This window comes from Mustela nigripes, chromosome 3, assembly GCF_022355385.1.
Source record: "Mustela nigripes isolate SB6536 chromosome 3, MUSNIG.SB6536, whole genome shotgun sequence".
Taxonomy (NCBI): domain Eukaryota; kingdom Metazoa; phylum Chordata; class Mammalia; order Carnivora; family Mustelidae; genus Mustela; species Mustela nigripes.
Genome location: NC_081559.1, coordinates 14,778,714 through 14,805,991, shown reverse-complemented (window position 1 = coordinate 14,805,991; position 27,278 = coordinate 14,778,714). Strand labels below are relative to the sequence as shown.

The 27,278-nt window shown below is 41.5% G+C and overlaps 1 protein-coding gene across 34 annotated transcripts in view; it reads right to left on the bottom strand.

Moving 5' to 3' along the window:
• Nucleotides 1–899: 899 nt before the first annotated feature.
• ABI2 (abl interactor 2) overlaps nucleotides 900–27,278 on the bottom strand; it is a 123,961-nt gene continuing 97,582 nt past the window's right edge. For 14 of the 34 annotated variants that reach the window (XM_059393263.1, XM_059393266.1, XM_059393278.1 and 11 more), the window contains 3 exons: nucleotides 16,472–16,558; nucleotides 12,471–12,644; nucleotides 900–5,534 (listed from right to left, as the gene is read on the bottom strand). In XM_059393263.1, coding sequence (XP_059249246.1) covers nucleotides 5,359–5,534; nucleotides 12,471–12,644; nucleotides 16,472–16,558 — 437 coding nt within the window. In that variant the 3' untranslated portion in view covers nucleotides 900–5,358. The remainder of the gene's footprint in view (nucleotides 5,535–12,470; nucleotides 12,645–16,471; nucleotides 16,559–27,278) is intronic. The other 20 variants (XM_059393272.1, XM_059393274.1, XM_059393273.1 and 17 more) reach the window with 3 other exon arrangements.

Genomic DNA, 27,278 nt, shown 5'->3' with positions numbered 1-27,278 from the left:
TGCATTATAACGTACCTGATAGAGAACATTATTCAAGATTATGATTATGCACAGCTCGGTAAAGGTGAAGTTACCATTTTTCTTTCAGCTTTGTTGCTATTTTCTTCTGCTTAAATGTATGCTCTCATTTCATTATGTGCCTTGCTCCCTGATTGTGCAGACCTATATATAGATATAGATATATATATATATATAGATATATATATATGAGAGAGATATATTCAGTACTACTGATGATGTTTTTTTGTTCTACTGCTGGATTAAGTTATTTTCCAAATTACGAGTTACTGTCGGTGAACTATTGTAATGGCTTAGGACAGTAGTCATACAGTCAGTGTAAATTTGTTTTCTTTGTGTTTTCATTATGTCAGCTTACCCAATCCTTAATAAAAGGAATACATAGATTTCATTTAAACATGGGGACTTGACTGTTTGTGGATTGGCATCATTAAGAAAGTGGGTTTTTTGCTGGTTATGTTGGGGGGCCCCTAAAGAAGCTGTGCGGGAAGGACAGATTAAGTGGGAAGGTAAATTCAGCTGCAGTTGGGTCCGCTCAACGGGCTACCCTTTAGTTTGTACCAGCAGAGAAGCAAGCAAGCTTTGGGTATTTAAGATTTTCTTCTTTAAAAGAGGGATGCTTCTTGTTTCAAAGCTCTGGTATCACTACAGTTACATGCTGGCCTCCCATGTCAAGGTACGTGTAAGTGTGTGCATTAACAACTCACTATTGTTTGTCAAACCAAGAGGAAAAAAGCTCTCCTTTTTGTAGCAAAACAACTGTACTGAGAACCCTCGTGTCAAGGTCGAGCACCGGGAAGGCTTCTCCGCAGTACACTTCCATTTACCACCTTTGTAACCTCTTTGGTTACTTGCATAAAAACATTCACAAGACACTTGGACATACTTTGTAGAATTTTATTTAAGTCAAGTTCTTAGTACACAGCAACAATTTCAAATACAATTTCAAAATTAAAAAGTGAAGATTCCCCCCCTCAGCTGGAGGTGGCTTCATGGCACACACAAGAGCCGTGACTGGCAGCAGCCTGCTCCCTCGAGTCTTCCTGCAGGACTTCTACTCCGCTCGGGACACCAGCCCTCCCTGGAGGAGCTTTAAAATACAACTGGCCAAATCACACGTTGTTGTAACATTCTTTTTTGTAAACCATCTTAAGAAAAAAGATGCATGGACACAAAATATGAAAAGCTGCTTTTCCATAGAATTCTAAAGTTGCAAAAGACACGTTCATCGTAATGTGAAAATAAGCTTTTTGTTTTTGTGTTTTTTACAAAATACTGAGCAAGGATCATTTGTATACAGCTAGGCCCTATCGTTTCATTTGTTAATTTTTTTTTTTTTCTTAAGAATTATGAAATTCTCAGTAAGAAACAGGAATAAAGATCAGCATCAAATAGATGTAAGGTTATGAGCACAGCACCTCCGTTTAGGACTGGTGTGATAAGGCTGTTTGCTGTGCTCCTGCCGGTGCTGAAGTCAGGTCACCTGTTCTGCTACACAGTACTGAGTGGAGTAGTAGAAGGGTTAACGTGAACATGATTTTCACTAATTAAGTTGTGCTTAATACACTCTTTAAACAGTTTGAATACTGATGGTATTTACCAAAACAGCATATCTTTTCAAGTATCTTCCTGAAGACATCAAGTAGCACTCATAATTTAAAAAAAAAAAAAAAAAAAAAAAAAAAAACCATACAGCATATTCAATTAAGACAGCTGTAGAAAGAGTACAGGCATTGATGGAGTCAGGAACTCTACTGTTGTTAACTAGCTGTTACCTGAAATGAAACCTCTAACTTCCTCAGTCAAAATGAAAACTAAAAATTTTTAAATCTCATGTAGCTCTAAAATTCTATGATTCTTAAGTAAATCACGTGAGGGGAAATCACCTTAACACCAGTCAGGAGTTCCTGGGAAAGAGGTTCAGAAGGGAACAGATGGAAAGTGATTCAGACCCCATTCTTTTCAAAGACTTGGCAGTCACCTGCCTGCCAATTCCTCCAACAAACCCTGTTCCAGGGGAAAGGCAGCCTTCAGGACATGTCATGCTTCTCCACCAAGGAGAAAGGGTAATAAAAAAAAAAATAAAGGAAGAGTTCGTAATGCAGAAAGGTACCTGCTAAAAGACAACAAACACAAAAAGATAAAAGCAAACTACCATCATTTTGATGCCTCTAAAGCAGAAAGATCCTAAGCAACCGTCCACTGCAGACTGCTGGGGAGCACAGCCCCATCACAGACGTCCCCGTCCAGATGCATGAACCTTCGGTCTAGCCGGGTAAGGAAGGGAAGTGGGAGGGGGCAGAATGGGAGGGATGAGAGTGTGTCACCTAGTGACTGCGAGGAACACGGGAACCAGCAGGCCCTTGCCAACCCCAGACAGAACGGCCGCCGCCCCTCCGTCCCGAGAAACGGAGACTCCACGGAACAAGTCCTCTTAAAAGATTCCTATGTACTCCAAATCAGCAGGCTGAATCTCTCGGGTCTAGATCTTGACACTATTTTGGTTTTTGATTCATTGCTTTGCCGTAAGGTCAACAAAAAAGGGTATTTTCATTCATTCCCCTGTGGCCTTTCAAATAGTAGTACCAAAAAGGTGTGGGGTGGGGAGGGGGGAACAGGGACCCTTAAGTCACTTCTTTTTTTTCTATTTTAAAGAAAAAGCACTTCAGATGGAAAAAAAATCCCCGCTGCCATTAGATTCCCTCTATCCTGTTAAAATGGTTGCTTACAAGTCAGCAGAGTCTAGACGTGGATCATCTCTGCCACAATATTCTATATCCCGTAAGAGTTCTGCATCCATTTGGAATTCCTATTACCAACCATCCTGTAGTTCATAAAAAGACAAACAGGGGGAACCTACGATAAATCAAGAAATACTACCTTCACAGACTATTAATAGCATGCAATCTGTGAAATATTACATACATTAAAAGTCTCCAATTACTGTAGGCCTGGCCCATCATCATCATTACATAGCATCCTTCCAAGACAATATATAGAATTCAAAACTGTACAGAAATTTAGAATATGCAGAAAACTCAAAGGTGTTTTTAAAACAATTGTACACATTAGTACTAAATAATAGCGAGAAGTCGGCTGACCCCGGCGGCACCTCCGCTGCGCGTCTCCAGTGGGAAGGGCTGCGCCGGCGTCTCCCGCGCGCCACAGTCCAGCCGGGGCCCAACCGGCGAACTGACCGCCACCAACTTTTCTGCACAATTATCTTCTCTGCTTCTGTAGGTGTGAGCTGTGAATACTATACCGGATTTCAAAATACCCTCTTGCCTTAAATATCCACTAAGCTTTCTCAGCACAAAGCTATTGAAGTAAAAACTTCAATAAAGTTTTTAAGTTTTTAAGTTTTAAAGTTTTAAACTTCACATCTAAATTTCAAAACAGTTTCCCTAGTTTTACACCAACACTAAGAAGAGCTTAACCTATCCAGGTGGATAGTCTTGGTCCATAGTGAACCTGAAGGCTCAGGGGACACTCGGGGCCGCTACTTTAAAGGAAAACAGGACATAAAGAATGTCAAGACCTAACAAAAGCCTGAAGTGGAGGCAAGTTAATGAACGCTAAATTCCCAATTCAAAGTGTGGGAGAAATCTAAAAGCAAAATCGCTAACTTGCAACGTGTGGGGGGAAACCCCTGCAACATTAAAACAAAGTCTTGACTGGGGAACTCTGTATCTAGGCCTGTTAAGCGGTGATGAAGTTTTGTGCTCAGAAAGCATCTACACGTGGAATACTAACTTCTGCTTGCGCCGCCCGAAGGCCTCACACACGAGTGCTCTCGTTCCATTTTGTAATCAAATCCCTCTACCTGCGCTATCCTGTCCAAGGCCTTCATTTGAAATAAATGTGGTCACTGCCTTTCCCCTTTGCCCCCAGCACTGGGGAATGACCCGGCAAAGCTCCTGGGCCGTGGACAACCCGCGGCCGCGCTGGGCTCGCGAGCCCGGCCCGGATGCTGGCGAGCGGCGAGCCCTCTCGGGCCTTTTCAGTATTTCTTACAGGATTACAGAAGTGAGGATCCGAGCCGTCTGCCTTACAAACTGCGCTGAATGTGAAGCTATAACTTGTACAGAAAAAAATACTGTTTTGCTCCAAATTATCTTAATTTTTATCTATGTAATAGGATGAATATTTGGCCTCCTACCTTTTATTCCACTAGTCTTAGTCCGAGATCGAAGGTTCAAATTCTTACCAAGAGCAGCGACTTCAAAAGCCAATCACAGCCCGGGAGAGCATTTCCCTCTCTGAGAACTGAGTAAGCTCCGCGGCAGCCGGCCCTGGCCGTTACCACCACGCAGGGGGCGCAGTGCAAGCCTGATTCCCAGGGACGGTCAAGAGACTTGGAAATAACTGCGATTTTCCAAAAAAGAGTGTTTTCCTAAATAGTGAAAGAAGAAAGAGCTGGTCTGACCTCCCAAGATTCTACTCCGGAAACAGTGCCTAAGGCAAGCGTCTAGGGCGTCTGGGAACCCGACACTCTCTCCAGGTTGGTCTCGGGGAGCCTGCGGAGCCTCGGGAGCCTCCCGTGTAGCTCGGCACGGCCGCCCCGCTCCGCCAACCCGGCGCGCACACGCCACACGCGGGGCCCACAGCATCGGCGGCAGCGCGCGCTCGTGCAGCAGCAGCAGCAGCAGCAGCAGCAGCAGCGCATCAAAACCAAACCAGCGGTGAGTGACCACCCTCACAATGTTCGGGGACTCACTTCGTCACCCCCAGTCTACAAACTGCAAAGCATGAAGGGATGCGAGGCAGCAGCAGTAACTCCCGGGCGCACTCCAGTGCCGCGAGAATGCAGGATTTACAGGGGCGCGAGGAAAGAAGCCATCGACAGTTACAAAGATGGTGAAGTATGAGCGCTAAATCCTAGGTCGCTCCTCATCCAAGTGGAAGCAGGTGGGCGAGGGCACAGCACTGGGGCCAGACGCTGCCCCCCTCGCACAGGCACCGGGGAACAGCCAGTGCCCCGGGTTCTGCAGGAGAAGTCCCGAGGGGGCAGAGTATTCCTGAGGAAGATCCCAGATTTTCTGAATCCGTCTGAACCTGATTTGCTTTACAGAGTTCTATGCCGTTGTGCCTCGGCCAGATGTAGAAACGGTCACTTTATTTTAATGCAAACAGCTCAGCATATAGTACAAATAATGGCAGAAAGATCCGTTTGTTGCGATTCAGCTTGCTTTTTTAACACTGGGGAATAAACCAAAAAAACGTCAGCAGTTCGTGTCGTCTGTGTCCTTCCTTCGGTTCACTGGAGGGGAACCCCCAGGGCCTTTGCTAACCCGGGAAGCCCTGACTGGTCCTGTGAGGCACGCGCGGCCCTGCTGAGCTTCACTCCGAGTAATGCATGATGGACTCGACGTAATTGCCGGGAAAGAGCCCGGTCACGCCGTTCATGACGCCCTCGTACCAGCCGTCGTCGTTCTTCTTGATGACGTAGATGATGGCGCCTTCCTGAAAGGACAGCTCATCTTCCTTGTCCTTTGTGTAATCATAAATTGCCACAACTAGAGGGAAAAAAAAAAAAAATATGTGAAAAGATTAACCGCCGCAGGAAGACCGAAGCAAGTGAGCGAATGTCCGACCCTCCCGGCCGCCGCCGCAGCGCAGGGACTTTCTCACCCCGGACCCAAAGCCGCTCTTCCAGCGCCCCGGCACGGGCAGCGCAATCCCCTCCCGGAGAGGTTCGGTCCCGACCAGTATGAAGGGAGAACCCCCATTTAGTCAGACCTGCCGTTCGGGAGCCGAGGGGAAGCGACCTCACCGCGGAGACGGGCCCAGTCCCGGAGCCAGAGCGCCAGGCTGTGGCCACAGCCGGGTCTCCGACGAAGGGAATGGTTCTCGCGCGGAGACACGCGCCCGAACGGCCGGTGAGAGACGGGGAGGGAGGGAGAGGCCGAGTCACGCGTCCTCCGACTGCCCAGAGCCTACACCTCTTCAGCAAGTAGAAGAAGGAGCTGAATTCCCAAGAGTTCCGTGCGGCGGCCGCGAGTCTCCAATATACATCCCTTCACAGCGCAGGCCGCGCTGGGCCACGGCCACATACCCACAATGAGGGGCCACAAGTTTTAAGAAAACGAAGATACCTGTCAGCTCTCCTGACATCTTCACTGCTTAAATAACTCGGTAACAACATCTGAGGCAATCTCTGGTTGCTAATCATGAGATCCCAACAGTTCCGTGAACTCGGGATACCTACCTTATAACTTGCTCAACTCCACATGAAGATTTATTTTTATAAAAGGGTCCTCTGTACCTTTATTACACCACTCAGAACTTCACTCAAAATCTCCATCGAGCTCTCCTTCTGATAAGTACATTTTGTTAGTTTTTCATGCAAACTTAATCCTCAAATAAAACAAAACTACCACAGAGACTTATGACTGAGTGTGACTTGCCCTAGTTCATTTGTCTGAGAAACTCCTACTCATCCTTCAAGACACACCACAAACGCCACGTCCTCTGAACAGCTTTCTGGAATGCCCAGATAGAATAATGGCACTATTCACTTTTTGACAATCCTTAATGGAACATCCATGCTGATTTTTACAGGCGGGTGAGTAAGACAAGGGACTGTCATAGTCTTGTGAGGACAGAAATGGATCTGGTAAGTTACCATACACTGTTTATACTTCCACCAAGAAGTTACATCATTGAGCTGGAAGAACACAAGAACAGATGGCTTGATAGAAGGAAGGATATAAAATGGGCACTGACAAATAAGTTGAAGTTTGCCAGGAAGAATTTAATGCTAATAAAAAGTACAACTAAGACTCAATCCCAGATCTGAAATCAAGCTGAGTACAGTGGTTAAGAAATCGGGCTCTAGGGGAAACGGAATAAAAAAAGAATGTGGGCTCCAGGGTTATACCACCTCGTTCAAATCCCAGCTCCAGCACTTGTGAGTTTACAGAATATACGTAACTTTCCTAAGCTCCTTTTTACTCAGCTGTATGATGGGAATTACATAGTCCTAACCCTCAAAACAATATAGTTGCATTAAAGGAAGTAATGAACATACAAGATATAGCCCTGGGCCTTGTTTATAGTAAGTGAACATCTATATAACTGTTAGCATATTTTATTATCTTAATAACTATTATGATACTATCCTTTTTGTTAACACTAACATTTTCTGTTATATAAATTATTTTTGAACCTCCATTTCCTAGTTTGCAAAATGGGAAGACTAACTGCCTTACATACATAGTAACTCTAGCATTATGCCAAGCAACCTAATAAATACATAAAACTATCTGTTCTTTTAAATCAAGATACTTACATATACACCTTATCTCCATTTGGCCAGTATGGGCAGTAATCAAAGGTTAAGATAAACCACCAAAGGTTAAGATAAACCAATGGCAATGGTTCTCAACCTTGGAATTATGGGAAGAACTTTAAAAAATTCTGATGCTGGGATGCAGGCCCATGGGCTTCTGGTTTCTTACATCGGGAGGTGCAAACATACGAAATGCAACGTAAGTGACTCAAATGCCGGCAGGCCCTACAGTCTAAGCTAACGAAATGAGTCATTAGGCAGCAGGCTTAACACTGATGTACACTCAAACGAAAAAGCAACCATAAGCAAAGCATGGCTGATTCTTTTTGTTTTGCCGGAAAGAGTAAGAAAGCGCTCACTTGATTTTCATGTTTTAAAAGATCTCAACTAAAGGACAAATCAAACTTTGAAAAACATCTTAGAGAACAATTCAGACATACTCTTAAAAACTCCAAAGAGTTACCTGGACTGAAAGTAACTCACTATCTTCTCTTACAAATTTCTGCAGATTTTTAACATACTCAATGGAGAGTACATTGTTAGAAAGCAACACCGTTCCTTTATTGTGCTGTTCTCTTAAGGAATAACTGACCTGGTTTTTCAGAGCTGAAAACTGTCATCACTTTATCTAGGACAGCGTGAAAATCAGGCAGGGAGTTTGTAAAACATGTCCATGCCCAAAGTCCTACCCTAGTACCGTAGGACTTCAGGCTATTTTCCTTAAAAAACAGCTTTATTAAGGTGTAATTTAGACATAAAATATAACCACTTACATGTAGAGTTCAATGAGTTTTGCCAAATGCATGCACTGTATACATGACAAATACATCCCCGCCACCACCACAGTCATCATACAGAACATGCCACGCTGCAAAGTTTCCTTTTGCCCCTACGTAAATTTCCTCACCCACCAGCACTGGTCCCTGAAAACCACTGATTTTCTAGATTTTATTTAAATGGAACCATGAAGTATGAGTCTTTAGTGTCCAGATTCTCTCATTGGTAGAAAGCTTGAAATCCATCCGTACTGTTGCTTGCATCAGTAAGATTGTTCCTTTTTCTTTGCTGCACAGTATTCCATTGAATGGATGGATATCCCACAACTAGTTTATCCATTCACTAGTTGAAAGACATGTGGGCTGTTTCCAGGTTTTATCTATTATGAATAAAGCAGCTATGAACGCTTGAGTTCAAGTCTTTGTGTGAACATAGATCTTCATTCCTCTTAAGTTATATGCAGGAAAGGACTGCCAGATCAGCTTGGCAAGTGTATGTCTAATTTCTTAGGAAACTGACAGCTGGGGGCACCTGGGTGGCTCAGTGGGTTAAGCCTCTGCCTTTGGCTCAGGTCATGATCCCAGGGTCCTGGGATCGAGCCTCGCATCGGGCTCTCTGCTCATCGGGGAACCTGCTTCCTCCTCTCTCTCTGCCTGCCTTTCTGCCTACTTGTGATCTCTGTCTGTCAAATAAATAAATAAAATCTTAAAACAAACAAACAAACAAAAAACCTGACAGCTGTTTGTCAAAGTAGCTGAAACACACTGCACTCTCACCGGCAAAGCCTAAGCGCTCCCACTTCACCACACTTCCTCCAATACTTGGTATCGCCCGGGTTTCGAACTGTAGTCCTTCTAGAGGGTGTGCAGTGGGAGTTAGTCTGGTTCACTGTGGCTTTAATCTGCATTTCCCTAATGACTAATAATGTTAAGTATCTTCTCGTGAGCTTATCTGCAATTCATGCACCTAAATGAAGTGTGTTCGAATTTTTTTTCTAGAAGTTTTTTGCCTCCTTACTTATTTTGCTAAAATTCTTCCCAGTGTAGGCTTGCCTTGTTATTCATAGCATCTTTAAAGAAGAAAAATTTAATGATATTCAGTCTGTCAATTTTTTATATGCTCTCTATAAATTTTTTTCCTAATCCCAGAACACAGAGATTTTCTCCTATATTTTTCTCCAGAAGTTGTATAGTGTAGGTTGTACAACAGATCTAAAATACATTTCAAGGTAATCTTTGTATATGGTAAAGTAAGGGTGGAAATTACATGAACATTAATTTTTTACCTCTACCTTCGCCAGAAATGGAAGACCACTTTTTGTTACTCTAAGCTCCCCACATGATGGATATCCAGCTGTTGTAGCGCATTTGTTGAAAACCCTATCCTTTCCCCACTGAATTACCTTGACACCTTTGTTAAACAACATGTGTGGATCTTTTTCTAGATTCTATATTCTCTTGATTTATATTTCTATACTTATATCAGTACCATACTGTCCCAAATACTGTAGACTTAGTTTAAATCTTGCAACATTAGTTTTTTTTTTTTAACTGTTTTGATTCCACTAGATCTTTTACATTTCCATATAACTATTAGAATCCCCTTATCAATTTCTGTAAGAATGGCTCCCAGAATTTTTACTGAAATTGCATTCAATTTACAGACCAATTTGGGTAAAACCAATTATTGAACAATAATGATCAAAGAGCATAATATATCTCTTGATTTATTTAAGGCCTTCATTAATTTCTCCTAATGTTTTACAGTTCTCATATAGGTCTTACATATATTTTATTAAGTTTATCCTTAAGTATTTCATATTTTTGATGTTACTACAAAAGGTATAATTGAATAAATTTCAATCACCAAGTGTTTGTTGCTCATATATAAAAATCCAATTAATTTGGGGCAGCCAGATGGCTCAGCCCATTAAGCATCTGTCTTCAGCTCAGGTCACGATCCCAGGATCCAGGAATCAAGCCCTGCATTCGGGCTCCCTGCTCAGTGGGGAGCCTGCTTCTCCCTCTCCTCCCCAACGCGCTCTCTCTCACTATCTCTGTTGCTCTCTCTCTAATAGAGTCTTTTTAAAAATAAATTAAAAAATAAAATCCAATTACTTCTGCACATTGACTTTGTGGCTTACAATCTTGCTGAGCTCGCTTTTTAGCTCTGTCAGCTTCTTTGTGGACTCCTTGTAGGATTTTCTACATATAAAATCATATCTTCTGGGGCACCTAAGTGGCTCAGTCAGTAAAGTGTCTGCCTTCGGCTCAGGACATGATCTCAGGGTCCTGGGATCCAGCCCCATCAAGCATCCTGCTCGGCAGGAGAATCTGCTTCTCCCTCTCCCTCCACTACTCCCCCTGCTTTTGCACTCTCTCAAATAATTAAAAAAAAACATATCTTCTGCAAATGAAAACTATTTGATACTGTCCCACATATCTGTTGCCGTTTTTTTGGTTTTTTCCACGTCTCATTTTGGATAGTTTTTATTGTTAGATCATCCAAGTTGCTGATCTTTTCTTCTGAACTGTCCCTTCAGATACTGTTATTTTTCATCTCTAGAAATTCTGTGTGGGTCTCTCTCTCTCTCTCTCTCTCTTTTTTTTTTAAAGACATTCTGCTCCTCTTTTGTGTTTATGTTTGCTTTTACCTTCTGGGACCCATGGGGCATTTGTAATATAAACACCCTTGTCTGGGAATTCCTCATCTCAATCATTTCTGTTTCTTTTCACTGACTTCTTTTAGTTATGAGTTATGTTTTCCTGCTTTTTTACATGCCTTGGAATTTTTGATTGGATGTTAGACACTGTAGATCTTACCTTTTGGTGCTCTGGATTTTTTTTTTTTTTTACTTTTTTGAGCAATGTTGGATTTTGTTCCAGAGATCAACTAAGTTACATGAAATCAGTTGGATGCGTTCAGGGTTTGTATTTAAGCATTTGCTAGGGCAGTCTGGAGTAACCTCTAGTGTATGGCTCATTTGGCCCCATCACTAAAGGCAAACAGTTTGGGGGCCTCTTCTCTATACCCTGTGCATTGCAAGGTCTTTCTGTTCTGGCTGGTTCAGGAGCATGAACCATTCCCAAACTTGTTATTTCCAGTAATTTTTTTGCGTACTCCTTTCTGGTTGTTCTCTCTCCAAGCTCAGGTGGTTTCTTCACACTTACATAGAGGACTATTCACTCAAAGACACAAGGGGATGCTTCTGCAGATCTCCAGAGCACTGTCCTCTGTCTTTGTGTAACTACTTCTTCTCTGTGGCCTCCTAAGGCTCTGACCTCTACCTTGCTTATGCAGTGAGATCTCCAGGCTATTTGGGTTCCACCTCCTGGCACTGTGGCCCAGAAATTTCCCCTAGTTGGCAAACCCAGACCATCAAAGGTTTACCTTGTTTGACGTCCTTCTCCATGGGGTCATAGTCTACCACTGCCTGTTACCCAGTGTCTGAAAATCATTATTTTTGTATTTTTTTTCTGGATTCATTCCTGCTTTAAGAGGAAGGGTAAATCTGTCATTGTTACTTTACCTTGATCCTATTTGTTAGAGTAAGCGCCCCAGGTGATTCTAATGTGGTCCATTTTTAAAACAAGTAAGTTAGTAGCTTCAATTCCCTTAACAGAAAATTTGAAGATAGCATACATTTTTTCTGAGCTAGTCTTCGTGAGATTTGGAAGCCTGTGTCCCAAAAGTGTCATGTCAGAAAAGTTTCATTCAGCACTTAAAAAAATGCCCAACTTCGCAAAGAAACTGAGAAACCATTATTGTCTGGAAGAAAATTTCATATGCAGATGTTTAACCTAAAATATCTGAAAGAAGATACCACAAAAATAATAATTTGGAAATATCATCCTCTTCCAGAGGCATTCCAGAAAAAGTCTATTTTTAAAATTTTTGTCTTATAGAAACCAATCATAAAAAAGCATGTTCAGTAGGAACAATAAATAACTATCAGTATAAAATCAGAGAGTCACAGAATTTTACTAGTGTGATTTTCATAAGTCATGAACCTTGTAAGCTAAATTAATAAAATGTTGCATAGGGGCGCCTGGGTGGCTCAGTGGGTTAAAGCCTCTGCCTTCAGCTCAGGTCATGATCCCAGGGTCCTGGGATCAAGCCCCACCCACATCACATCGGGCTCCCTGCTCAGCGGGAAGCCTGCTTCCTCCTCTCTCTCTCTGCCTGCCTCTCTGCCTGCCTTCTCTGCCTGCCTGTGATCTCTGCCAAATTTAGAAATTAAAAAATAAAAAATAAATGTTGCATAGATTATGCAAGCAAAACTTTACCTATCAGTAAAAAAATAAATACGGTTTTCAGAATGAGTAAATTCCATTTCCATGCAGAGGTGTCTCCCCACCCCTCTAGACCCCCTTCTGAAACTTACCCTTTTCCAAGTAAGACCTTGGAGCCCACGGTGGGTCCTCTTCAGCATAAGGATCACTATACTCAACCACAGCTGCTTCCTCCTCTTCATAATCTTCTGGGGGAGGAGGTGGGGGAGGGGATTCATCGAAGACTGGTTCTTCCACAGGTGGTGGTGGAGGTGGTGTATCTGAAACTAAGAATGTATCAAGCTGACAACAATACTACATGTTATGCAAGTTCAGTATTTTCTATCCAAACCTCTATATACATGGAATGTAAATCTAGACTTGAAAATAGTGATCTTTCACTGGGTAATGGACACTGGGGAGGGTATGTGCTATGGTTTAGTGCTGTGAATTGTGTAAGACTGACGAATCACAGACTTATACCCCTGAAACAAATTATCCATTATATGCTAATTTTAAAAATGATCTTTTCAAAAAATAAGTGGGCAAGAGAAGGCTCCCCACCAACTATAATGTTTCAAATCTCCAAGCATGACTTTCTCCTCCCTGTGGGTCAGGGCTGATGGGTGTTAAATAAAGCAGGTGATTCTAATGTGTATGCTAATACACAATCCTCTTTTTCAAAGAAAGAGTAAGTACAATATAGTTTGGTTTTATATTATATCCAAGGAGCAGTGGTTATCAAAAATATTAATAATTTGGACGTTTACAAGCATATTTAATTTTTAATAAATTAGAATGCACTTGTAAATAGTCAAATATTAGTAATCTCCATTCCTTTCAATGAATTTTTTTAAAGAGCATTTTACCAAATTAGTGGAATGGAAATCACAAGACTTTGGGTAACTTCATGCATGAAGATGTTCGTGCTTGCTATTTTTTATAGAGAGAATTTCACCTAGCTCAGACTGATTTATGATCCAGAATTTCCTCAAGCTAAATATGGAAGAGTGACTTAAAAATCTGCTTCCACAGCTCAAGTATCAGCATATATCCAAACTCAGGCAACTCAAAAGCTTTTCAAAATGGTTGGTACATAACTGGACACAGCTCGACAAAATAAACTGAGTAAAGCTGCATTTATCAGCTGCCCAATTTCATTTATTTATTCTTATTTGTGAGGTACCAGTACTGTTTCTGTGAAACTCTCTGAGCAATCCTGTTTATTTTCTATCTTTCATGTGAGCCTACTGATTCAACCAAGTGGATGCAGAAGACTGCTGGCATCTGGTGGGGCCTGGGATGTCGGTTCCCATCCTCTGTCCTGTTCCAGGTTCTCCCACGCGCTGCCAGTCTCCTTCCCAACCTGCCTGTTTGATGCACTTCCAAACTTTACTCATTAAAAGTGATTCTTTTACTCCTAATGGGTTTTTAAAATAAAAACTACAGATATGTGATTTAGCATATATTTTATGACAAATTACATAAGGTTGGGAATCAACAATATAACCTATTTGCATTTATAAGGTAAAGAGGCTGACTTGAAACAATTACATAAAAACAAAGATCCAAAGGAACGCTGTCTTTCAAAACAATCACCTTGAGAAATTACATTATAAAATTACTCAAAGATTCTGCCATTGCTCATTTTTACTATTTCTTATAATGCCTCAGAGTTAATGAGACTGACATAACCTACCATTTTAATCCTCATTTTATGTGGAAACTGGCTTTCCAGGATTAAGTAGTCCTCCACTAAGTAAGTAGAAAAGCAGGAATTTGAACTTCAATGCCTGTTATCTTAAAAGACACACTATTACGAGACAAGATCAGTAACTTTAAAGTCATATTTCATGATTACTCATTCAACAAACATCAACTGAGAGCCTGCTATGGCTAGCCACTATGTTCAGCACTGAGACAGAGCAGTAGGCAAAAGTCATAGAGACACGGACAACGGAATTTTCACTTGTAATTACACGCAGTAAGTGCTGTAACTCACTCTGAGAAACACAGCAGCAGACCAAAACTCTTACACAGGTCAGGAAAGGCTTCCTGAACCTGAAGAATAAGTAAGAGTTACTGGCCAGAGGGCAGGATGGAGTGAGGGTGGATACTTCATGTCCGACGTGAAGGGAGAAAAAAAATACAAAGGTAAGAAAGTAGGAACCTTTCAAGGAACTGGCCAAAGTTCAGTAGAAAGAGGCATGAGGAAGCTGAAGAGGACTAAGTAGGAAGGGCCTTCCAACAGTTTGGATTCTATCCAAAGAGCAATGGGGAGCCATAGAAGGATTTTAAGAATAACAGAATCAGCGCTGCACCACTCAGCCCAGTATACCTGGTTCCAAGTAATTCCAGACTGTTTCCAAGTATCAATCTTACTATAGACTATCTGCTACCAGAGTATCTTCAAAGTAATACACCTGAAAACTAAGAGGATAATTCTAAAAGACAAGTACACATCTTTCCAAGGTGAATGTTTTGAAGAGAACATCCATTTGAATGCAGAATCCCTGCTGTATCCATAAAATCAGCCACAGCTCACCTCATAAACAAAGTTTTCTTATTTTTCTACATTTTGTAGGGGAGAAATATATGTGACTGTGGAAAGAAAGAAAAGACTATTCCAAAAGGCAATCACACTGCTGAACTCTGGAGGTGCTCCTTGGTTTACCTTCCAATTAGCGGAAGTCAGACTATTTTCAGAAGGGAGCAGAGATGCAAAAGCACCTGCAAGAGGCCGTGAGCCCTCAGGCAAGTGGGCCAGGATTCTAACCACTTAAAATGCAACAAAGAAATGTGTCCATAGGGCGCCTGGGTGGCTCAGTGGGTAAAGCCGCTGCCTTCGGCTCGGGTCATGATCTCAGGGTCCTGGGATCGAGTCCCACATCGGGCTCTCTGCTCAGCAGGGAGCCTGCTTCCTCCTCTCTCTCTCTGCCTGCCTCTCTGCCTACTTGTGATCTCTGTCAAATAAATAAATAAAATCTTAAAAAAAAAAACAAAAAAAGAAATGTGTCCATAAAAAGGGGGCATTTGGTTAGATACAAAAGCACAACAAACAAACAAATAAAAAAATCAACCCCCCCAAAACAAAACAACAACAACAACAAACCAGGGACTAAAGTGTCTGCTTTGTGTCAGATGCTTCTCTAAGTGCAGGGGAAACAGTCAGCCAACAGAGCCACCGAAAATTCCTGCTCTCCTACGAGCTCCCATTCTGGTATCAGCAACGCCCATCTGTGCGCCTAAGCAACACAGTGCAAATATGTGTACCCCTCTGGTCAGGCCACCCCTGTTATGAGATGCATACTCTGGGCTTCATCGTACTGAAGGCATGAAACTTTTCATTAATGGGAACGCCTGGCTCAGATCCCATGCCCATCGTGCGACTGTGCGACTGTGATGTGGGCTTCTTGCACAGACCTCTCCCCGGAAAAGAATTCATCTGATGGCCTATTGCACTGGTCTCTGTAACAGCACTTCCTCACTGAGTGTGACACAGGCCTCCTGCTTCGGAGACATCAGTCTCCTGAGCTTCCTTAATGCTTTCCTAGAAGACGACCGAATGGGTCAGTGAAATTAGTTATCTGGTCCTGCCTGTCTCGACCCCAGACTACAGGCCGATGGAAATTCATTGCCAATCTATGAGGCCTCCTAGGAGAGAAAGACTGGCCATTTGGTCCCCTGAGACCTACCACGGCATGGCCATTTTTACACCTGGAATCACAAGACTGGAGGAAGATTCTCAAGCCCGGCCACCAGACCCTGCGACTCCAGTGACAGCAAACGAGGCTACTAGCTGTCTGAGCAATGCATATAAAGAGACGGGCTATCTGGGGGACTAAGGAGCATCTCCTTGGTTAGATGTGGTCTTTCTTTTCTTAGATGGGCTTTATTTTATTCTTGTCTCATCTTCACTACCAGATTTTAAGTTATCTGAAAGCAAAGAACTTCATCTTAATTATTTTATCACACTAGCTGCTCACCCAGGAACTTGCCCAGAATATGCAAATATGTGAACTCTCAGTGAACGAAGGACTATTCAGCCAATTATATATAAATGACATTTTAAGCCTATAATCTGATCTACAGCATAAAGAAGACATACACTTACTATTGTCTTGGACTCTGGCCACAAATCCCATTAAAGGTAACTGAGGAGTTACCTGTAGGACGGAGGGAGGAGGAGGAGCCAGAGATACTGCGGAAACAAAAAGGTGCGGAGGGTAAGGGGTCAGGGCGAGTCACATTAAAAGGAAAGGCTAATAATACAAGAAAACAAACGTAGAAGGAGGGAAACCCGTAGGTACAAATATTTTTAAGCTTTCTTAAAGGCCCTCTTTTGAGGGATAATGCATTAACACAAAAAAAGTATTGGGGGAGTTTAAAGAAAGTTCTAAAAATTGTAACAGGAAGCATTTCTTATATACAGATCTATTCTAACATGTAATACCAAACTGATCTTGTCACATCACTAACAACATGTTTTCTCAAAGAATTTCTGCAGATTATCATGAATAATTTGGTTTTCAGGATTTTAAAGGTTACAAGTTTAAATGCTCAATACCAGGAAAAAAAATTGCATCCCAACATCCTAAATTTATACTTTCCATTACTTAATTAACAGGCAAATTAATTGGTTCTTCATTCATTAATTAAATATTTACTGACTTTCTAGTAAGTGGCAAGCACTCTGCTAGGAAGCCAGTATCAAGCCATTCTGAGAGTTAGATCTGTGTCATGACAATTCCAATTCATACCAAAACACACCGGACTCATTCAAATCACTCTCTCCTCCCCAACGTGTCTTTGCCTCTATCGCAAACGCCTGGTACAGTGCATAGCACTAGTCAGCCTACAACGAATGTTTAATGTATGTAAATAAATAAACCTGGTACGTACGAAACAACAGCCCAAGATTAATTCTACAGTTATGCTTTCCTTCAGAATGAGTGTAAAGCACAGTATGTATCTTCTTAAGAAAACACCTTTATTAACTCAAATTACAGTTAAGACTAATACAACTGAAAAGATGAAAGAGTCACTGCCCTCAAAGGTCTCATATTCTAACCGGAGATACAAAAGAACATAACCTGAGCCCAGCAATGTTTGTGGCAATCCGCTGCAGGGGGCTGTGCTGGGAGAGGCGGCATGGGGATGCTGGGGTGGGGGCAGGTATTTGTAGGGAAGGCCACACAGAAACACTCTCTGAGTGGGCACTAGAAGTAAAGGAGTTCAACAAGCAGAGAAGAGAAAGACCAGACGAAACCCAAGTGAGGGGCAGAGGCTGACAGGTCTAGAACAGCATGACCAGTACACACCTGGACAAGTAAGTAGGTAGACAGGAACTAGGGAAGTGCCTTAGGGGACAGAGTGCTCAGTGGTGAGAGACTGGACTTCAAAGTCACCCAGCATCAAACACCTGATTCACCATTGTTGTTAAATACCTAGTAATCATTTCTTTGGCCCTAATCCATAAATGTGATGAAAAAAGGTGGTTTACTTCACAGAGCGGATGCAAAGATTTAAAAACAACAAAAACCAAAAACTAATGCATGCAGAATGCCTAACCTAGGACCTGTCACCAAAAAAAAAAAAAAAAAAAAAAAAGAAAACCAAAAACAAACAAAAAAAACCTCAATACAGCATAAACGCAGAGAAGAGAAGAAAACTTAGTAATATATTAGTATGAAAAAAGTATACTTGGTAGCTAGGAGACATACGTGATATATAGACAAGAGTTAAGCTATTAACACTGAAGAGTATCTAGCTGTAAGGGACAGAGTAGAATAACCCTAGAAACAAGTACCTTTCTTAAAAGGTAACTTTTGATTAGGTTTTTCCCTAAGGTCATACTTCTTGGCAGTAAACCCTTTGGTGCCTTGTCTCCCCCTCACAGAGGCTTGGAACAATTGCTGGTATGTTCCCAATACCCTGTGTAACTTGGAGGAAGAAGATGACATAATGAACATAGAAGTAGCAGAGACAAAGCTGATAGAAGGAGACAGCAACTGGTATTCTAGAAAACTATTTATTGGGTGTATGGTCCCATCAAATAAGATGAAAATGTTCCTCTTCTGTTACCAACAGTCCCATAACAGAAAAGTAGGGAATGCCCCACTTCAGTCACTATTTCTCAACCTTTTTTTTTTTTTTTTTTAATGACCTTCTGGTGCTCAGCTAAACCAGAATGATTAGGTGTTTAACTCAGAACAGTCTTCTTGTAGGTAGATCAAGTGTATTATTATTTTTTAAGATGAGTATGTTCTATTTCTTTTCTAGTTCTGAAAGTGAAAATCTGAAATCATATGGTTTTAAGAAGTCCACCAACAACAGCCCAGGTAAAAACCAATCCCAAATCTTCCTAAAAAACATTTACTTCATAACAAAACAAGTTGGACTTTTCTCAAAACTAGACCATGTTTAAAAAATTCAGTTCCAGGGGAACCTGGGTGATTCAGTGGGTTAAGCCTCTGCCTTCAGCTCAGGTCATGATCTCAGGGTCCTGGGATCGAGCCCCACATCAGGCTCTCTGCTCAGCAGGGAGCCTGCTTCCTCCTCTCTCTCTCTGTCTGCCTACTTGTGATCTCTCTCTCTCTCTCTCTCTCTCTGTCAGATAAATAAATAAATAAAATCTTAAAAAAAAAATTCAGTTCCAAATGGTTTTACAAAGGTCACCCCAAATACTACTATTTTCCCCCAGGGCAAAAATTTAATGTGATGATCCAAATTAATTTCGATACCACAGCATTTTCTTTCTGGACCGCATTAAGATTTTATCTACCAGAACTCCTGTGAAACACAACATCCTACTTTAGACTTATTTTCCTTAGAGCTGAGCTGAAAACAAGCCATTCTAGAAGACTGAAGCAGGATTTTGATGAGAATCATCATCTGCATTATTTGGTTCTAGACCTAGCATCTCATGAACAGGGAAGAGAAGTAACCAGACACTTGTTTTACACTCCACTTCATTAAGATGATTCTTCATTTGACAAGACCCTTTCCCTAAAGCCACCAAAAGATCTCCAAACTTAGACTTGGGAGTTTTATGTTCACAATACATACTAAGATGTTAATGTGAAGACAAGGCCTCACCAGATGACTGCAGTTTTAGAGAGGTCTTAAGTTCTACACAGAGTAACAAGTAACAAGTAACATCACCAGATGACTGCAGTTTTAGAGAGGTCTTAAGTTCTACACAGAGTAACAAGTAGGTATGTACATAGTAAAGGCTCTGCAAGCAACCACACTTAGAGGAAGAGTCTGTGCTGATGAACTATACAGACCTTCGGAACATGACCTTCCTGGTTATTTATGAAATCCTGTGGAGCATAATCTTTGAGGCTTATTGTTTCAAAATGTCTACTTCAAAACGTTCTGAAAAATAACTTGGAATTTTACAGCTTATTTCTACAGATTTGTAAATACTCTGAGAAAATGAGACAAAATGAACACTCTAAATGTTCTAAATGAATACTACTTCTAAAACCATTAAAGGATACCACTGGGGCACCTGGGTGATGCAGTGAGTTAAGCGTCCGAATCTGGGTTTCAGCTCGTCATGATCTCAGGGTTGCACTGAGTGCAGAGTCTGCTTAAGTTTCTCTCTCCTTTTCCCCCTCCCCCTAACGCAGTCCCTAAAATAAATAAATAAATCTTTTTTTTTTTTTTTTTTTTTTAAAGAAAAGACTACTACCTTTGGAGGTTATAGACATCTGAGAGTGCATTCAAATTTAGGTGCTTATATTTTACATTACAGTAAAGAAAAATATTTGAGCAATTCATTTTAAGAGTGAAACATTTCCTAAACATGAACAGCAGGGAGTATTTAAAAGTGAACTGAACTCATCATACTGAGTAAGGAGGCTTTTTACCAAATAATTATCAATTCTGTAGTTTCAGAAGGGTTAAAAGAATTGGATCATTGTTGTTATTCCTTTCCAAGCAAAAAAAAAAAAAAAAAAAAAAATCACAAGATGTTATGCTAAGAAAAAGCAGCAAATTAACACAAAGTTTAAAAACACAGCTTGTGTTAATAATCACTGTTAAGGGTCTATCTGGCTTACTTGGTCATTTGAGAATATTACACTTTTCAGTTGTTTTCTGGCTTTTTTGCTCTCATTACAGTAAGCATTCTTAAAAAAATAAAATAAAAAGAGTAAGGATTCTCTAACAAATCCTAAAGACTGCCTAATATAAGGATTCGAAAAATGCTTCTTGCGACTGCTCTTTATTCATACTTTGCTAAAGCCTTACCATATCTGTATTCTTCTGGAAATTTATGGTAATGTTGTAACTTAACTTTCATTTAGAGGATATATGTTATTGGCTTCTCTTCTGCAATACCACCAACCCAATGTTATTTTTTCAGTTTCCTTGTAGTTGTTTTCACAACATTCAATGGGTAAACCTTGACATTTTCCCTGTGTAAAACACTATACTCGTTCACAAATTCCTCTCTCATACACCTATATACAGTCACATTTCTTAGAAACAACATTTCACTTTATGAATTAGATTTTTTAGTCTTTGCTGTAAGGAACTGTAGCAATAAAATATAGGATTATCTAGAGAGGAGCCAAGATGGCAGAGAAGCAGCAGGCTGCGACGACATCAGGTAGCAGGAGATCAGCTAGACGCTTATCTAACCACTGCAAACACCTGCAAATCCAATGGGCAATCGAAGAGAAGAACAACAACAATTCTAGAAACAAAATCGATCACTTTCTAAAAGGTAGGACCAGCGGAGAAGTGAATCCAAAGCGTCAGGAAGATAGACCGCGGCGGGAGGGGCCGGCTCCCGGCAAGCGGCGGAGCAGCGGAGCACAAAATCGGGACTTTTAAAACTCTGCTCCACGGAGGGACATCACTCCAGAGGCTAAACCAGAAGAAAGGCCCCGCGGGGTCAGCATAACCCCACGTCCCGCGGGGTCAGAGAAGGACCAGGGGTGTCTGAGTGTCGCAGAGCTCGCAGGTAGTAGAGCGGGGAAGCCGGCTACAGAGACAGAGCCCAGGAGTGAGCTCCCAGCTCCGGGTTACCTCCAACCGGTCGCAGCCTGAGTGAGCTGGGAGCGCAGCTGGAGGCCAGGGAGACGGAAGCGACCGGGTGCTTTTCTCCAAGTGCGACCGATTGAGCGCTTTCCTACAAGCGCAACCAGAGACCAGGGAGATGGGGGCAGTTGGGTGCTGTTCTCTGAGGGCACCCTAAGGAGCGGACCCCGAGCTCTCCGCTCCTCTGGGTGGGAGATTGGGAGGCCGCCATCTTCATTCCCGTCCTCCAGAACTCTACGGAAAGCGCTCAGGGAACAAAAGCTCCCGAAAGCAAACCGGAGCGGATTACTCAGGCCGGCCCCTGGTAAGGGCAGTGCAATTCCGCCTGGGGCAAAGACACTTGAGAATCACTACACCAGGCCCCTCCCCCAGAAGATCCACAAGAAACCCAGCCAAGAACAACTTCACTCACCAAGGAGAACAGCGGAATTCCAGAGGAAGAGAAAGCAAATCTTATCTGGACAAAATGACAAGGCGGAAAAACTCACCAGAGGAAAAAGAACAAGAGGCAGTACTGAAGGCTGGGGACCTAATCAATACAGACATTGCTAATATGACAGATCTAGAGTTCAGAATGACGATTCTCAAGGTTCTAGCCAGGCTCAAAAAAGGCATAGAAGATATTAGAGAAACCCTCTCCAGAGAAATAAAAGCCCTTTCTGGGAAAATAAAAGAACTAAAACCTAACCAAGTTGAAATAAAAAAAGCTATTAATGAAGTGCAATCAAAAATGGAGGCTCTTACTGCTAGGATAAATGAGGCAGAAGAAAGAATTAGTGACATAGAAGACCAAATGACAGAGAATAAAAGAGAGACAAACAAATACCGGACCACGAGGAGAGAATTTGAGAGATAAGTGATACCATAAGATGACACAATATTAGAATAATTGGGATTCCAGAAGAAGGAGAGAGAGGGGAGCAGAAGGTATATTGGAGAGAATTATTGTAGAGAATTTTCCTAATATGGCAAAGGGAACAAACATAAAAAACCAGGAGATGCTAAGAACGCCCCTCAAAAATCAATAAAAATAGGTCCACACCTCGTCACCTGATAGTAAAATTTACAAGTCTTAGCAACAAAGAGAAAATCCTGAAAGCAGCCTGGGAAAAGAAGTCTGTAACATACAAGGGTAAAAACATTAGATTGGCAGTGGACCTATCCACAGAGACCTGGCAGGCTGGAAAGAACTGGCATGATATATTCAGAGTACTAAACGAGAAAAACATGCAGCCAAGAATAATATATCCAGCTAGACTATCATTGAAAATAGAAGGAGAGATAAAAAGCTTCCAGGACAAACAAAAACTGAAAGAATTTGCAAACACCAAACCAGCTCTACAGGAAATATTGAAAGGGGTCCTCTAAGCAAAGAAAGACCCTAAAAGTAGTAGATCAGAAAGAAACAGAGACAATATACAGTAACAGTCACCTTACAGGCAATACAATAGCACTAAATTCATATCTCTCAATAGTTACCCTGAATGTTAATGGGCTAAATGCCCCAATCAAAAGACACAGGGTATCAGAATGGATGAAAAAACAAAACCCATCAACATGCTGCCTACAAGAAACTCATTTTACACCTGAAGACACCTCCAGATTTAAAGTGAGGAGGAGGAAAACAATGTACCATGCTAATGGACATCAGAAGAAAGCTGGGGTGGCAATCCTTCTATGAGATCAATTAGATTTTAAGCCAAAGACTATAATAAGAGATGAGGAAGGACACTATATCATACTCAAAGGGACTGTCCAACAAGAAAATCTAACAATTTTAAATATCTATGCCCCTAACATGGGAGCAGCCAACTATATAAACCAAGTAATAACAAAATCAAAGAACTACATCGACAATAATACAATAATAGTAGGGGACTTTAACATTCCCCTCACTGAAATGGACAGATCATCTAAGCAAAAGATCAACAAGGAAATAAAGGCCTTAAATGACACACTGGACCAGATGGACATCACAGATACATTCAGAACATTCCATCCCAAAGCAACAGAATATACATTCTTCTCTAGTGTACATGGAACATTCTCCAGAATAGATCACATCCGCAGTCCTAAATCAGGTCTCAACTGGTATCAAAAGATTGGGATCATTCCCTGCATATTTTCAGACCACAATGCTCTGAAGCTAGAACTCAATCCCGAGAGGAAATTTAGAAAGAACCCAAATATATGGAGACTAAAATTATCCTTCTAAAAAATGAATGGGTCAACCAGGAAATTAAAGAAGAATTGAAAAAAATCATGGAAACAAATGATAATGAAAACACAACGGTTCAAAATCTGTGGGACACAACAAAGGCAGTCCTGAGAGGAAAATATATAGCAGTACATGTCTTTCTCAAGAAACAAGAAAGGTCTCAAATACACAAACTAACCCTACACTTAAAGGAGCTGGAGAAAGAACAACAAAGAAAGCCTAAACCCAGCAGGAGAAGAGAAATCATAAAGATCAGAGCAGAAATCAATAAAATAGAAACTAAAAAAACAATAGAACAAATCAACGAAACTAGGAGCTGGTTCTTTGAAAGAATTAATAAGATTGGACAAACTCCTGGCCAGACTTATGAAAAAGAAAAGAGAAAGGACCCAAATAAATAAAATCATGAATGAAAGAGGAGAGATCAAAACCAACACCAAAGAAACACAAACAACTATAAGAACATACTATGAGCAACTCTACGCCAACAAATTCGACAATCTGGAAGAAATGGATACATTTCTAGAGACATATAAACTACCACAACTGAACCAGGAAGAAATAGAAAACATGAACAGACCTATAACCAGTAAGGAGATTGAAACAGTCATCAAAAATCTCCAAACAGGGGCGCCTGGGTGGCTCAGCGGGTTAAAGCCTCTGCCTTTGGCCCGGGTCATGATCCTAGGACCCTGGGATCGAGCTCCGCATCGGGCTCTGCTCAGTGCAGAGCCTGCTTCTCTCTCTCTCTCTCTGCCTGCCTCTCTGCCTACTTGTGTTCTCTGTCAAATAAATAATAAAAATCTTTAAAAAAAAAAAAAATCTCCAAACAAACAAAAGCCCAGGGCCAGACGGCTTCCCAGGGGAATTCTACCAAACATTTGAAGAAGAATTAATACCTATTCTCCTGAAACTGTTCCAAAAAATAGAAACAGAAGGAAAACTTCCAAACTCGTTTTATGAGGCCAGCATCACCTTGATCCCAAAACCAGACTAGGATCCCATCAAAAAAGAGAATTACAGACCACTATCCTTGATGAACACAGATGCAAAAATTCTCATCAAAATACTAGCCAATAGGATCCAACAGTACATTAAAAAGATTATCCACCACGACCAAGTGGGATTTATTCCAGGGCCGCAAGGTTGGTTCAACATCTGCAAATCAGACAGTGTGATACAACACATCAATAAAAGAAAGAACAAGAACGATATGATACTCTCAATAGACGCTGAAAAAGCATTTGACAAAGTACAGCATCCTTTCTTGATCAAAACTCTTCAAAGTGCAGGGATAGAGGGCACATACCTCAATATTATCAAAGCTATCTATGAAAAACCCACCGCAAATATCATTCTCAATGGAGAAAAACTGAAAGCTTTTCAGCTAAGGTCAGGAACACAGCAGAGATGTCCATTAGCGCCACTGCTATTCAAATTGTACTAGAAGTCCTAGCCTCAGCAATCAGACAACAAAAAGAAATTAAAGGCATCCAAATCGGCAAAGAAGAAGTCAAACTATCACTCTTTGCTGATGATATGATACTATATGTAGAAAACCCAAAAGGCTCCACTCCAAAACTGCTAGAACTTGTACAGGAATTCAGTAAAGTGTCAGGATATAAAATCAATGCACAGAAATCAGTTGCACTTCTCTACACCAACAACAAGACAGAAGAAAGAGAAATTAAGGAGTCAATCCCATTTACAGTTGCACCCTAAACCATAAGATACCTAGGAATAAACCTAACCAAAGAGGCAAAGAATCTATACCCAGAAAACTATAAAGTACTCATGAAAGAAATTGAGGAAGACATAAGGAAATGGAAAAATGTTCCATGCTCCTGGATTGGAAGAATAAATAGTGTGAAAATGTCTATGCTACCTAAAGCAATCTACACATTTAATGCAACCCCTATCAAAATCCCACCCATTTTTTCCAAAGAAATGGAACAAATAATCCTAAAATTTATATGGAACCAGAAAAGACCTCGAATAGCCAAAGGAATATTGAAAAAGAAAGCCAAAGTTGGTAGCATCACAATTCCGGACTTCAAGCTCTATTACAAAGCTGTCATCATCAAGACAGCATGGTACTGGCATAAAAACAGACACATAGATCAATGGAACAGAATAGAGAGCCCAGAAACAGACCCTCAACTCTATGGTCAACTAATCTTTGACAAAGCAGGAAAGAATGTCCAATGGAAGAAAGACAGCCTCTTCAACAAATGGTGTTGGGAAACTTGGACAGCCACATGCAGAAGAATGAAACTGGACCACTCCTTACACCAGACATAAAAATAGACTCAAAATGGATGAAAGACCTCAATGTGAAACAGGAATCCATCAAAATCCTTGAGGAGAACACAGGCAGCAACCTCTTCGACCTTAGCCACAACAAAGTCTTCCTAGGAACATCGCCAAAGGCAAGGGAAGCAAGGGCAAAAATGAACTATTGGGATTTCATCAAGATCAAAAGCTTTCGCACAGGGCGCCTGGGTGGCTCAGTGGGTTAAGCCGCTGCCTTCGGCTCAGGTCATGATCTCAGGGTCCTGGGATCAAGTCCCGCATCGGGCTCTCTGCTCAGCAGGGAGCCTGCTTCCCTCTCTCTCTCTGCCTGCTTCTCTGTCTACTTGTGATCTCTTTCTGTCAAATAAATAAATAAAATCTTAAAAAAAAAAAAAAAAAAGCTTTTGCACAGCAAAGGAAACAGTGAACAAAACCAAAAGACAACTGACAGAATGGGAAAAGCTATTTGCAAACGACATATCAGATAAAGGGCTAGTGTCCAAAATCTATAAAGAGTGTAGCAAACTCAACACCCAAAGAACAAATAATCCAATCAAGAAATGGGCAGAGGGGGCGCATGGGTGTCTCAGTCGTTGGGTGACTGCCTTCAGCTCGGGTCATGATCCCGGCGTCCTGGGATCGAGCCCCGCATCGGGCTCCCTGCTCGGCGGAAGCCTGCTTTCCCTCTCCTAGTTCCCCTGCTTGTGTTCCCTCTCTTGCTGCATCTCTTTCTGTAAAATAAATAAATAAAATCTTAAAAAAAAAAAAGAAATGGGCAGAGGACATGAACAGACATTTCTGCAAAGACATCCAGATGGCCAACAGACACATGAAAAAATGTTCCACATCACTCGGCATCAGGGAAATACAAATCAAAACCACAATGAGATATCACCTCACACCAGTCAGAATGGCTAAAATTAACAAGTCAAGAAATGACAGATGCTGGCAAGGATGCGGAGAATGGGGAACCCTCCTACACTGTTGGTGGGAATGCAAGCTGGTACAACCACTCTGGAAAACCATGTGGAGGTTCCTCAAAAAAATGAAAATAGAGCTACCCTATGACCCAGTGATTGCACTACTGGGATCCTAAAGATAAAAACATGGTGCTCCGAAGCGGCACATGCACCCAAATGTTTATAGCAGCAATGTCCACAATAGCCAAACTATGGAAAAAACCTAGATGTCCATCAACAGAGGAATGGATAAAGAAGATGTGGTATATATACACACATGGAATACTATGCAGCCATCAAAAGAAATGAAATCTTGCCATTTGCAACAACGTGGATGGAACTAGAGGGTATCATGCTTAGCGAAATAAGTCAATCGGAGAAAGACAACTATCATATGA